General features: G+C 44.4%; 1 protein-coding gene across 3 annotated transcripts in view; it reads right to left on the reverse strand.

Moving 5' to 3' along the window:
* Nucleotides 1-893: 893 nt before the first annotated feature.
* The window catches only part of LOC114293088 (cleavage stimulating factor 64), a 29,890-nt gene continuing 17,390 nt past the window's right edge, over nt 894-13,393 (reverse strand). For 2 of the 3 annotated variants that reach the window (XM_082874398.1, XM_082874397.1), the window contains exon 10: nt 894-1,498. In XM_082874398.1, coding sequence (XP_082730524.1) covers nt 1,370-1,498 — 129 coding nt within the window. In that variant the 3' untranslated portion in view covers nt 894-1,369. Of the gene's footprint in view, nt 1,499-3,367; nt 3,478-13,393 lie in introns of all 3 variants that reach the window. The other variant, XM_082874399.1, reaches the window with a different exon arrangement.

The following is a 13,393-nucleotide window of genomic DNA, read 5'->3' on the forward strand; positions in this document are numbered from 1 at the left end:
GGAATTTAAATAATTTAATCCTTACATTATAAGTATAGTTTCAATTTGATCATTTTGTACAAATTATTAATAGCTTTTTCTACATGTACACTTCATACGATTTGCAAGTGTTTAAAAAATATTTATTTTAACCTTTAACTTGAACAGAATGACCAAATTAAAACTACACTAAAAGTGTAAAAACTAAATTATTTAAATTGAAACAATAAAAACCACAGTAAAATTTAAGTGAAACTCTAAAAGTGTAATTTACCCAATATATAACAATAAAGTAAAAAAGATACCAACAAATATAATGGTCATGTTTGGTTTGATTTTCAAAAAAAAAAAAAATCATAATTTTTTTTAAAAAAATTAAAAATTAATTTGGTGAAAAAAATAAAAAAAATAAAAAATACTTATTTTTTTTATATAACTTTATCTTTTGAAAGACCATAAATAATTTTTAAAAATACCTTTTTAATATTTATTTTTATCAAACTAGTTTCCATTTTTTTTTTAAATTCGGAATTTTTTTATTTTCAAAAAACAAACCAAACAAGACCAAACCAAACAAGACCAATAACTATTGAAGCACCCCATTGGCAATGTCACATGATAGTTCAAAATTATAGAATAATCTTATTAGTATGTTCATTGATACATTTATTAGTATCTCTGAAATTATTGATCGATGGCCATCAAATCTGGAGATACAGAGTCAGAAATGCCTTGCAGCCCAGTGGCATTTTCCCAACACTCTCATGTGACAATTTGGAGGTTCAAACCTCGCCAAAGGCAAGGTTGGGTAGAAGTGCTCGAGTTGCTCCTATTTGTTCCATTTTCTTACTATATTTTGTTTATCAATCAATATTGTGTTAGTACAATATGTCTCACCACTCATGCCAAGATAGTAAACAAAATGTAATTATCATAGCATTATTGAAATCCAATAACATCACAACTCGTGCAAAGAATCATAATTTGGTGTTGAATGCACATGCACAAGAGAACAGCAACTGTAGAAATGGGAGCGATTATTTTGTACATCTAGAACCAAGAAAATACACCAATTCACCCCCCCCCCCCCCCCAAAAAAAAAAAGAAAATACACCAAAATTTCACTTTCTCTTACCATTGGATTCACACTTGCTAATCACAAGCTTGTAACTGTTACATGAAAATAAATAACTCCTTGTGCGTCTAAGGATCCTCAACTTGATCTTCTGTAAATAAATAATTTTACAACTATTTGAAATTAGTTGGAAGTAATGACTGGTTCTCTATCCCAGGAACTTTAAAAGAACAAACTAGCCCGGACTGATTATAATGGCTTCACTGGGGGCATGTTCACATGTTGCGTTGTCAAATGGGTTGGATAGAACTGAACTCACCGAAGAATCTGTTGGAGTTGAAGGACTTGTTGTTGCTGATCTGGCGGCAGTGAACTCAACTGCTCTGGTGTGAGATTCAGCACCTGCTGCAGTAAGGCGGATTCCACATCGGGAGGAAGCTGCAACTAAAGAAAAAGGGGGAAAAAAACACTTGAGGTCAAGGGTAGAGAACCACAACACTGGTCTGCCATGAAACTAAATAAAAAATTGTCAGATCATAACCACATGGAGAGCTCAACGGTATTTGAGGATGACAAGGTTAAATACCCAGAATCATATATATTATGAAGTTGCCCAGATGAGCACGGTATGAACTGAATCCTCTCTTTCTTGGAAAGATGTAGGAACACTTGTGCATGTGGATAGTCATTAGTCCTTTTTCGGGAGAGAGTAGGCACTAAGCTGGCACATGGTCACTGGAGGAGAGAACTGAGGTGGTCTTAGAGAGAGAGAGTGGCAATGGAGAGCCTTTGATCTTGCCAGAGATGGACATATAGAGATACATGTCTCTACATACGCATGGCCGTCCCTCGTATAGGAGAGTCAAGCCACAGGAGACAAACTCAGCCATGCATGGTGTTCCATGCTTAGGGACAGGTGGCTCGACTCCCTCAGTTCAACAATCCAGAAGTTTCTCAACCACCCACTCTACCTATGATCGGACCTCAGGGGTTGTATCATGGGATGAAATTGGGTATATGCATTAAGCCTCAGGACTATTGGGAGAGCTATAGTGGGTAGGTATAATACAACGTCCAAAACATGTCTTGGTCAGTGGCTTGTCTTCTTATGGGTCCGCCCTCTCTTTGTGACTCGTCAAGGTGTACACCTCCTCCAGAAAGGGGCTAAGAAGGCACATAATTGAACTTTTAACTCCAAGTCACAGATCCTCCAGTGACCCATGCAGTGATCCTGCATGGTGACATGGGTCACTGGACATCCTATGGCAAGGTACCAACCCCAGGAAAAATTTGCTAGGCCCTATTCCCCGACCTAGGCTATTATGAAACATAGTGCCATTGGAGACGAAGTACAAACAATCGGGATATTGGTCAGTGGAGCTTGTTTGGGTGATGTGCCTTAGTCTTGGAGTGTACAAGTATAAGAGAGGACATGCTTGAGTGGAAAGTTGCTTCAGCCAAGCTGAGGGAGTAACGAGTATGCTAATCACAAGCAGCAAGGCCAACCACCTGAGCAGTGGAACCGACCTAGCCTAGGAATGCATTGTCACTAAATGCTTAGGCTCAAGGATAGGTTACTGTACAAATTATTCTCGCCTAGAGTAGATCAAACCCATAGGGCAGCACACGGAGATGTAAAATTAGCACGTGTGCTACCTCATGAGATTGACATGTGGCCCTTGTGTATCCAAAAGGAGCTGACATGGTGATGATGTAACTTATGCTCCACAAGTATCATAAATCTAAACTATGGACAATTAAACGGATAAGAGATTCAAACAGTTTCAGAAGACAGGCTCAAGTTCATGTATAAAGTTGTATTATACAACTGGTTCTCCAAGAGCTTTAGTGCCGGTAATTGTTAGGAAGTGTGCATGTTAGAAACTTAAGTCGTAAAGTTTATCCCAAGGATGGGTTCTCCAACAGCTTTTGGAAACTGGTAGGAAGTCCAAATGTTAGCTATTGGCACCCTTAAGCTTTGTTCCAACTTCATAACTTCTTTGAGTAGGCAATTTGGATATTGGCCCTCCCTTCCACCTAGCTACAACCCGCATTATTTCAACTCTATTTGACATAAACATATCACTGTTCTTTTTATACAACTATGGCTAGCTCCTAATATACTGTCATTTCTTCCTACCATCTCCTTGACTCAATCTCTTTAAGTTAACCAGCAGTTTATTTGAAGTAAATTCAAGGAATCAAAATTGGTAATCTTGCACAATATTGACATGAGCCAATTATATAGGATGCAAGTTATGTACACAGATAGAAACATGACAAAGCTTAAGAGAGTGAAAATTGAACGCATACATTACGGTAAGCACTCCATGAACAAGGCTTCAAGATGTCAATGCAATGAAAATTTTCAGTGTCACCACTTCCAACACTTGTAAATCCCAGGCTCTTAAGTAACAACAAAGCTAACAGGAATAACCATTTAGTTATTTCAAGAACACACCAACAAATGCATGAAAAAATGGGTAGATAAATCACACTAGATGTACACAAACTAAGGCCCATGTTTTCACCATAAATAAATTTTCGGTCAATTATGACTAGGTTTAAACTTAATATTATTATGCAGGAAAATTTTGGAGGTAAGGAGAAGTTAAGACAAGTTTTGAATGTTCAAAGAATAAAAGACACATGGCATTGTAAGAAAGAGGATGGAACATTTAGGAAGTTAAGAGTAGTTATTTAGGTGGTGGTTAATGGAAGTTCTTTCCTTCATTTTTCCTACAAATTGTCATTCATGGCTCTATTGTAATCACCAACAAATTAATACATGACTTGATTTCCATTTCTTTTCTATCCTAAGAGTAGATCTAATCTATATAGAAGTAGTTCAAACTTAGATAGGAGTAGTTTTAATGTACTTTACTTGTAATTTGATTGTTTATTCAATCATTTCACTTCACCATCTTCTTCTTCTCTCTCCCTCTTTTTCTTGTTTGTTTTGCCATTATTTTTACTCCAAGGGAGTCCTTGAACTTTTAAGGCATAGAACCTCAACATAATTGCTTGATCATTGTGTTGTTTGGCGAAATTTGTGTTAGGCACTATCGATCTAAGCCTATCTAAAATTTTACTAACAGACGCCTTTTGTTTGGGCTCTCAAAACAATTTTTGAGCCAAAATTGAAAGCTCATTTGTTTAACTCTATTCCCAAAGCAATTCTCAAAATTATTCTAAATTTATCTCTATTCCCAAAATTATTTCAAATCTATTCCAAATTCATCTCTATTTCCAAAACTATTTCAAATCTACTCTAGATTTTGTTAAAATTAATGCCATATTTACATTGCATACATTGGGTTCATGTATTGTTTCTATTCATGTTTTTTTTATATTTATTAGGTTCATTATCTAGATTATATTCATGTACCTAGTTAGTTGTAAGGTTGTTCATTGAACTTATGTATAACCTTCTCAATATAAAAAAGGATGTAAGCCTATGGGCAAAGAGAAAAATAAGAGAAAAAATTCAAGATCAATACAAGTTAAATTCAATACAAAATAATAGTTCATTCTAGTGAGAGTTTTATAAAAAGCTAACAGAAATGGTATCAGAGTTTTGGTTGGGTCAAGAACAAGTCGACATCTATGGCAAATTCCAACAACCAAAATATATCTACTCCTATCTTGACTGGTGAAAATTTTGATTTTTGGTATGTGAAAATGAGAACTATTTTTGTCTGTACAGATCTTTGGGATCTTGTTGAGAATGGGTTTGAGGAACCTGAAGATGAAGGAGCTTTGACAAATCCCCAAAAGAACCAATTGAAAGAGCAAAGGAACAATGATTCAAAGACTCTCTCTCTGATTCAACAAGGAGTTTCAAAAGCAATATTTCCAAGAATTATCAATGCTACAAAAGCAAAGGAGGCATGGGATATTCTTCAAAAAGAGTATAGAGGCAACTTGAAGGTAAGAACCATCAAACTTCAATCATTGAAAAGAGATTTTGAAAATATAAAGATGAAGGATATGAGATTGTTAAAGGATTATTTTTCTAGAGTTATGCAACTTGTGAACCAAATGAAAATGTATGGGGAGAATATTTCCAATCAAAGAGTTGTTGATAAAATTTTGATAAGTTTGCCGGAGAAATACAATCCTATTGTTGTTGTCATTGAAGAAACTAAAGATCTTGTTGATTTGAGTATTGAAGAATTGATGGGTTCAATTAAAACATTTGAGCAAAGGTTGAGTAGGCAATCTGAAAAGTCAATTGAAGTGCCTTTCAATCCAAACTCAATGTTAGTACTTCTAATTCCCAAGGAAGAAGAAGAAGAAATGCAAATGGAAGAGCAAGAAATGCAAGAGGAAGAGGAATGCCTAATTTTCAAAGAAAGGAAAATGAAGAGTTCACTTAACAAAAGTGTGGAATTTGCAACCGAAGCAGTCATGTTGATAAAGATTGTTTGTTTCGGGGGAAAGCCAAAATGTTACAATTGCAACAAATTTGGGCATGTCAAGAAGGATTACGAAGTCAAGAGCACTCAACAAGCATATTTTTCCAAAGAGCAAGAAAGTGAAGAGCGTCACAAGGCATTGGATCAAAAACAAGGATATATAGTTTCTCGATAGCGGATGCAGCAATCACATGATAGGAGATGAGAGCATTTCTGTGAAAATGGATGCTTCCTCCAGTCCTCAAGTAAAAATGGAGAATGGTGCCTTAGTCCAAACAAAAAGAAAAGGTACTATTGCTATAGAAACCAAGATGGGTACAAGATTCATTTCCGATGTTCTCCTAGTTCCAGACTTAGTATAGTGTGCTAAGTGTTGGACAACTTATGGAGCATGGATACCTTGTTCACTTTGAAGAAGATTTTTTGCAAAATTTTTGACAAAGGAGGGAGAAGCCAAGTTGTAGCAAAAATCAAGATGGACAAGGATAGAAGTTTTCCTCTCATTTTCCGATATAGCAAAAATGCAGTTTTGAAGATGCATGTGATTGACAATTCATGGCTTTGACATAAAAGATTTGGGCATTTGAATTTTCAAAGCTTGAAGCATCTATAACAAAAGAATATGGTTTTGGGTTGCTGACCATTTATGAAGTGCAACATATTTGTGAATGTTGTGCACTTGGAAAGCATCACCGGGAGTCATTTCCAAAGGAGAGAGCATGGAGAGCTAAAGCACCATTGGAGCTTGTCCATACCGATGTGTGCGGACCTATGGATACACCAACTCATGGAGATAAAAAGTACTTCATTATTTTTATTGATGATTTTACTAGAATGACTTGGGTGTATTTTATGAGATAAAAAAGTGAACTTTTCTCTATCTTCAAGAAATTTCAAAATCTTGCTAAAAGACAAAGTGGTTGTTTGATGAAAGTATTGAGAAGTGATAGAGGCAAAGAATACAACTCAAATGAGTTTTGACATGGATAGGCCCATAAGGCTTACAGCCCACAACAAACAACCCCAAACCCATCGCTTGGGACACATAGCATAACCCGGCTGGCAAAGCCCAGGACAGCTGGAGGCCATCTGGGCATGGAGGGCCAATGACATTCGGGCACATGGCAGGAGAAACACAGGCCACATCAGCAGACAAAGATCTGCAGAGTTATTACCACAACACATCACCATCAGGAATGGCAATGGGGCGGGGCGGGGCGGGGCCGGGGATCACCCTTCCCGTCCCCGATCCCCGATGGTAGAAACTCCCCCCGTCCCTGGTCCCGACCCCGACGGGGAGCTCATCACTGCCCCCGCCCCCGCCCCTTAACGGGGATCGGGTTTCCCCGACCCCGAAAAGTCCCCGACCAAAAGAGAAGAAAAAAAAAAAAAAAAAAAAAAGTTCCAGGAGAGATCTGTCGTTCATCACCAATTAACAATCTCATGAGCTCAAAAATTTAAGATGTAACAAATGTAAATAAAAAAAAAAATTCAGATCTAACAGATCTGTTGTTCATCACCATTAACAATCTGATGAGCTCAACAAAAAAAAAAAAAAAAGATCTAACATATATATATATATATATATATATATTTTCAGATCAGATCAGATCATATATATATTGTTCATCACCAGATCAGATCACACGCGCACACACACACAGATCTAACACACACACACAGATCTAATCTAACACTGATCGCCGTGGTGGGAGGAGGGAGAAGACGTCGGAGATGGGAGAAGGAAGAAGGCGTCGGAGATGGGAGGAGGAGATCGCCGTGATGGGAGGAGGGATGGGACGAGCCGCCGCCGCCACTGCCGACGCCATGACCGTGAGTGAGTAGCACCTGATGGGAGGAGTCGTGATGGGAGATAGGAGGAGGAGATCGCCGTGATGGGAGGAGCCATGATAGGAGGAGGAGATCGCCATGACCGTGAGTGAATAACACCTGCAGAGAGAGAGAGAGAGAGAGAGAGGAGAGACAGTTTGTATGTGTGTGTGTGTGTGAGGAGTGTTTACCAAGCCCTAACATATACACATATATTATATATATAGACGGGGGTAACTTAGTAATTTCCAGTCGGGGAACCGGGGCGGGGATCGGGGCCGGGGTCGGGCCGGGTCCGGGACTGAAATATGCATCCCCGTCCCCGGCCCGAATGTCATCGGGGATTAAAATTTTAATACCATCCCCGGCCCGTCGGGGGTATTTTTCGGGAAATAACCATTCAATTCGGGGTCGGGGGATCGGGTCCCCGTCGGGCCAGGTTCCAATTGCCATCTCTAATCACCATTAATGCAATCCATCACAGCATTTATTACGACAGCACCTCCCCGTCGGAACAGAGCCCCCTCACCCTGAACAAGGTAAGCTACGGCACAGGCTTTCGGCGGAGGGGGGCACATCGTAAGGGACAGTGAAATGATTACCAAAGGATATAAGCAAGAATCAAAGACAAGAGGAAGGTTAAGCTTTTCTATCTATCTCTCTCTCTCTCTATATTTCCTTCTTCCTCTACTGATTTGCTCGCCGAAGGGTTCACTGGGGGACTACCCCGTTCCCCTTTGGACTTGCTTGCAGGTCATCTGGTGGAATCATTCGCCTGGATCGGAACTTGAAGAGCTTAGACCAGCCCGACCCATCCACCCAGGACGAACTGCATCATCAGTTGGCGCCGTCTGCGGGAAATTGTGGTTTATTCGTGCGCTAGTTGTGTTCACTATCGCCGGAGCCCCCTTTTCTCCCCGTTACCTTTTCCTCTCACCCGTCCAGGTGTATGGTCACGACTAGATCCATGGCTTCTCACCATAATACCGCCGATCATCAAACAGACCCTCCCCATCCAAACAACCCACCACAGTACATCATCGAACTCACCAACAGCATTAACCGCATGGCCGAGCAAAACCAGGCCCTGATCAATGCTTTACTCCAAAGAAACCTCCCCGCTCCACCTCCAGATATTTCACCCAACCAAGAAAGAACCCCGGTCCACACTGCTCCACAACCCCCTCCGCTCAACCCAGAAGGTTTACAGCCTCCTCCTCCTCCACATATGAGCCTACCACCTCCACCCCCACGCCCTTCAGTCGTGGCACTAGCCCCTAAGGGGGAAGCCAGCAGCGTCCAGCCTCCATTGACCGACCATAGCGACAACATTCCCCTCTGGGACGCTGAACTCCGAGCTATGAAGCTCCAACTACAAGGGGTCATGCAGAACATTCAGCACAAGCCCTCAGTCACCGCCAACTCACCTTTTGTTGCCTCCATCCGGGACAAACCATTGCCCGCCAAGTTCAAAATGCCCACCATTGACTCTTTCGATGGCACAACGGACCCAGTCGACCATCTGGAAACCTACTGCACCCTCATGATCCTCCATGCTTTCCCTGACGAGATCATGTGCCGAGCTTTCCCCGTGACACTGAAGGGATCAGCTCGGTTGTGGTTTAGCCAGTTACCGGCGGACTCCGTCTCCACCTTTCAACACCTCAGTGACTCTTTCCTAAGCCATTTTATCGGAGCCCAGCGTCAGAGACGCCCACCCACCCAACTCCTTAACATTCGTCAGACCGAGGAGGAGTCGCTCCGTAGCTTCGTCACCCGCTTCAACACTGAAGCCTTTCAAGTAGCGGAGAACGACGACAAGGTCATAATCACGGCTTTTATGGCCGGCCTACGATCGTTCGATTTTCTTCTCCCTCTCCAAAAACCCTCCAACCACTATGACCGCCCTACTATCCAAAGCCCAGAAGTACATGAATGCTGAAGATTCCCTGGCCACTCGGCAGGAGCCAATCACTAAAAATCCGACCCCCAGAGACAAAAGGAAAGACTCAAAACCCAGGACCGCCCAGTATAATAGCCAAACACCCCACTATAATGACCGACCCCACCGAGCCGACCGGTCGGCTCCGACCCGACTGCCCGGTCGGTTCGATCGGTACACACCACTCAACTCTCCCATGGAACACGTCCTCAATCAGATTCAGCGGGACTACCCCCTCAAGTGGCCCCTGCCTTCACGAAACCCTTCCAATCAAAAAGATCAGTCCAAATACTGCCGTTTCCACCAAGACCATGGTCATACCACCGACGAGTGTATTAACCTCAAAGATCAGATCGAGACCTTCATACGCCAGGGCCGCCTCAGCCGATTCACAGACACCCGCCCTCAGCAGAGGCAAAGAACCGACCTTCCCAGGAACAATTGCCGGCATACACCACCCCAGAACCAAGCCCCACCTAACCAAGGCCATGATCGCCCACCGCCACAGCCTCGACCTCCAGGCAATCCCCCTCCACCAGTCGGAGAAATCAGAGTCATTTCAGGCGGCCTTGCTTGCGGGGGACCATCCCGCTCGGCTCAGAAGGCAGAGCTCAGAAAAATAAGGCAGGGCTCAGACAAAGCAATGGCGACGGTGGACCGACCTTCCAAACAGTCAAAACAGTAGATCGAACCCATCACCTTCACGGACACCGACTGTGCAGGAGTCCGTTACCCACATGATGACCCCCTTGTCATTTCCGCCACCCTCTCCAACTACAAGGTCAGACGAGTTCTCATAGACAACGGCAGCTCTTCAGACATCATCTTCCTCAATTGCTTCCGCCAGCTCAAGATTGGGGAAGAAAGCTTGTCTCCTCTCCAAACCCCTTTGGTTGGTTTCACCGGCGACCGTGTGACCTCCATCAGCTCCATCGATCTACCTATAACCATTGGCGAACACCCGAGGCAGACCACTAAGTTGCTCACCTTCCTTGTGGTCGACTGCCCCTCTGCTTACAACATCATCCTTGGCCGCACAACCCTCAACGCCTTCCAAGCCATCACATCCACCTATCACCTTGCCCTCAAGTTTCCTACCGATCTCGACGTCGGAACTGTCAAAGGCGAACAGACCGTGGCCAGGGAGTGTTATGTCGCCTCACTCAAAGAAGTCAAGCTGAAAGAGGCCATGATCATCGAAGGGCTTGACGTCTGAGACGAGGACGAGATGGTCAGAGGAGAACCTGTGGAGGAACTTGTTGAAGTTAACATTGATCCCACCAACCCAATAAAAACTGCCAAGATCGGTAGCCAACTACCTTCCCAAGCCAAGGCCGACCTTACCGCTCTCCTAACCGAGCATAGAGATGTATTCGCCTGGACCCATTCAGACATGCCAGGCATTGACCCCTCCTTCATAACCCATCGCCTCAGCATCGAACCCCACTTTCGACCCCACCGCCAGAAGCAACGCATTTTCCATCCGGAGCGCAACACTCTTATAGCCGCAGAAGTTGACAAGCTCCTCGAGGCCCAATTCATCAAAAATGTGGACTACCCTAGATGGTTGTCCAACGTGGTCCTCGTCCGCAAACACAATGGCAAATGGTGACTCTGTGTCGATTACTCTGACCTGAACCGAGCTTGCCCCAAAGACAGCTACCCCCTTCCCCGCATAGATCTGCTGGTCGATGCCACGGCCGGTCATCAAATGCTCAGCATCATAGATGCCTTCTCTGGGTACAACCAAATCCTGATGCACACATCTGATCGGGAACACACATCATTCATTACCGACCGAGGGACCTACCACTATTGTGTAATGCCATTCGGGTTGAAGAATGCTGGGCCACCTATCAATGGCTGGTTAATACCGTTTTCCATCACCAAATAGGCCGGAATATGGAAGTCTACGTCGACGGCATGCTAGTCAAAAGCAAACATTCCTCCGATCACCTCACTGACTTACGAGAGACCTTCGCCACCTTGAGCAAGTACCAGATGAAGCTCAACCCAGAGAAATGCGCCTTCGGCGTAGGATCTGGAAAGTTTTTGGGTTTTATGGTCAATCAGCGCGGCATTGAAGCTAACCCTGAGAAGATCAAGGCCTTAGTTGAGATGCAGTCACCTAGGACGGTCAAAGAAGTTCAAAGACTCACCGGCCGAGTGGCGGCCCTCAACCGCTTCATTTCCCGTGCAACAAATAAGTGCCTACCATTCTTCAAAGTTCTTCGGCAAACTTTTGACTGGACAGCTGAATCCGAAGAGGCTTTCCAACAGTTAAAGCAATGCATGGCCAATCTTCCACTTCTTTCACAGGCAATCACGGGCGAGCCCCTCTTCCTCTACTTAGCAGTGTCGAGCACCGTAGTCAGTGCAGCACTCCTCAGAGAAGATGGCTCAATCCAACGGCCGGTCTATTACATCAGTCGGGCTCTCAGGGGAGCGGAGCAGAACTACCCCTTATTAGAAAAGCTGTCCCTGGCATTGGTCATCGCCTCCAGACGACTCCGCCCATACTTCCAAGCCCACTCCATAGTGGTCCTCACTGACCAGCCCCTAAAAAGGTCATGCAGCAACCAGAACTCTCAGGCAGACTAATGCAGTGGTCAGTAGAACTCAGCCAATTCGACATCTCCTACCGCCCTCGGACAGCAATCAAGGGGCAAGCTGTAGCTGACTTCATCCTAGAGTTCACCAATCCAGCCCCGACCACTACCCCTCCACTCCCACCAACTCCAACAGAGCCAGAAGATCCTCATTCTTGGACTCTCAATGTCGACGGTTCGTCTCGCAGAGAAGGAAGTAAGGCCGGCCTCATCCTCACCTCCCCCGAGGGCAGCTATTTCAAATGTGCCCTCCGTTTCTTGTTTGAAGCAAGCAACAATGAGGCCGAGTATGAGGCATTGATAGCAGGACTCCGCCTTGCCAAGGACATTGGTGTCAGCCACCTCCGAGTATTCAGCAACTCGCAGCTCGTCGTCGGTCAGATGACAGGGGACTTCGACGCCAAGGAAGACACAATGCGAGCTTACAGGGATATGGCACCCCCCCTTGCTCGCCTCTTCAATACCTTCCACATCAGGCACATACCTCGGGCGGAAAACTCCAAAGCAGATGAGATGGCTCAGCTGACCTCTGCTGACCATCCTAATCTCAGCCATGATGTCCGTCTCGAATATCTACACCACCCGACCATTTCGCCCGACCTGCAAGCTGTACAGTTCATCCAAAACGAACCCATCCATTGGGCATCTGACATTCTCCTATTCTTGACCACAGGGGCACTCCCAGATGACCAACAGCAGGCAGCCAAAGTCCGATCCCAAGCATCCAATTACATCATTGTCGACGGTATATTGTACAAGCACGGTTTCTCCCGGCCATATCTACGATGCCTCAATCCAGCTCAAGCAACTTATGTAATGCAGGAGATCCATGAGGGAATTTGTGGTAACCATTCAGGCGGCAGGTCCCTTGCCCACAAGATACTCCGTACTGGGTATTTTTGGCCAACTCTTAATCAGGATGCGACCGATTTCGTGCTCAAATGCGATAAATGTCAACGTTTCGCCAACATCCCCCATGCTCCTCCTACAGAGTTAATCACACTCTGCAGCCCTTATCCGTTTGCCAAATGGGGGATCGACTTGGTTGGTCCACTTCCCACCAGTCGAGGCCAGACCAAGTTCGCGATTGTCGCCATTGATTATTTCACCAAGTGGGTCAAGGCCGAACCCCTTGCCACAATCACCGAGCGGAACACCACCAGGTTTATCTAGCAATCGATCGTTTGCCGATTTGGCATCCCTCAAGCCATCATCTCCGACAACGGCAAACAATTCGATAATGCGAAGTACAAAAAATTGTGCAAATCTCCAGATTCAACCATGCTTCTCTTCCCCCGGTCATCCCCAAGCAAATGGCCAAGTTGAGGTCACCAACCGTTCCCTTCTGAAAATCATCAAAACTAAGCCCGAAGCTGCTAAAGGCCTTTGGGCTGAGGAACTACCAAATGTACTCTGGGCTTACCGAACCACTGCTTGCGCTCCCACTGGGGAAACCCCTTTTCGCTTAACATATGGCGCTGAGGCGGTTATTCCGGTAGAAGTCGGTCTGCCCACCCCCAGGGTTTTACATCCGGATCTC

The sequence above is a fragment of the Camellia sinensis genome, chromosome 6 (genome assembly GCF_055761805.1).
Source record: "Camellia sinensis isolate YWXY chromosome 6, ASM5576180v1, whole genome shotgun sequence".
Lineage (NCBI taxonomy): Eukaryota > Viridiplantae > Streptophyta > Magnoliopsida > Ericales > Theaceae > Camellia > Camellia sinensis.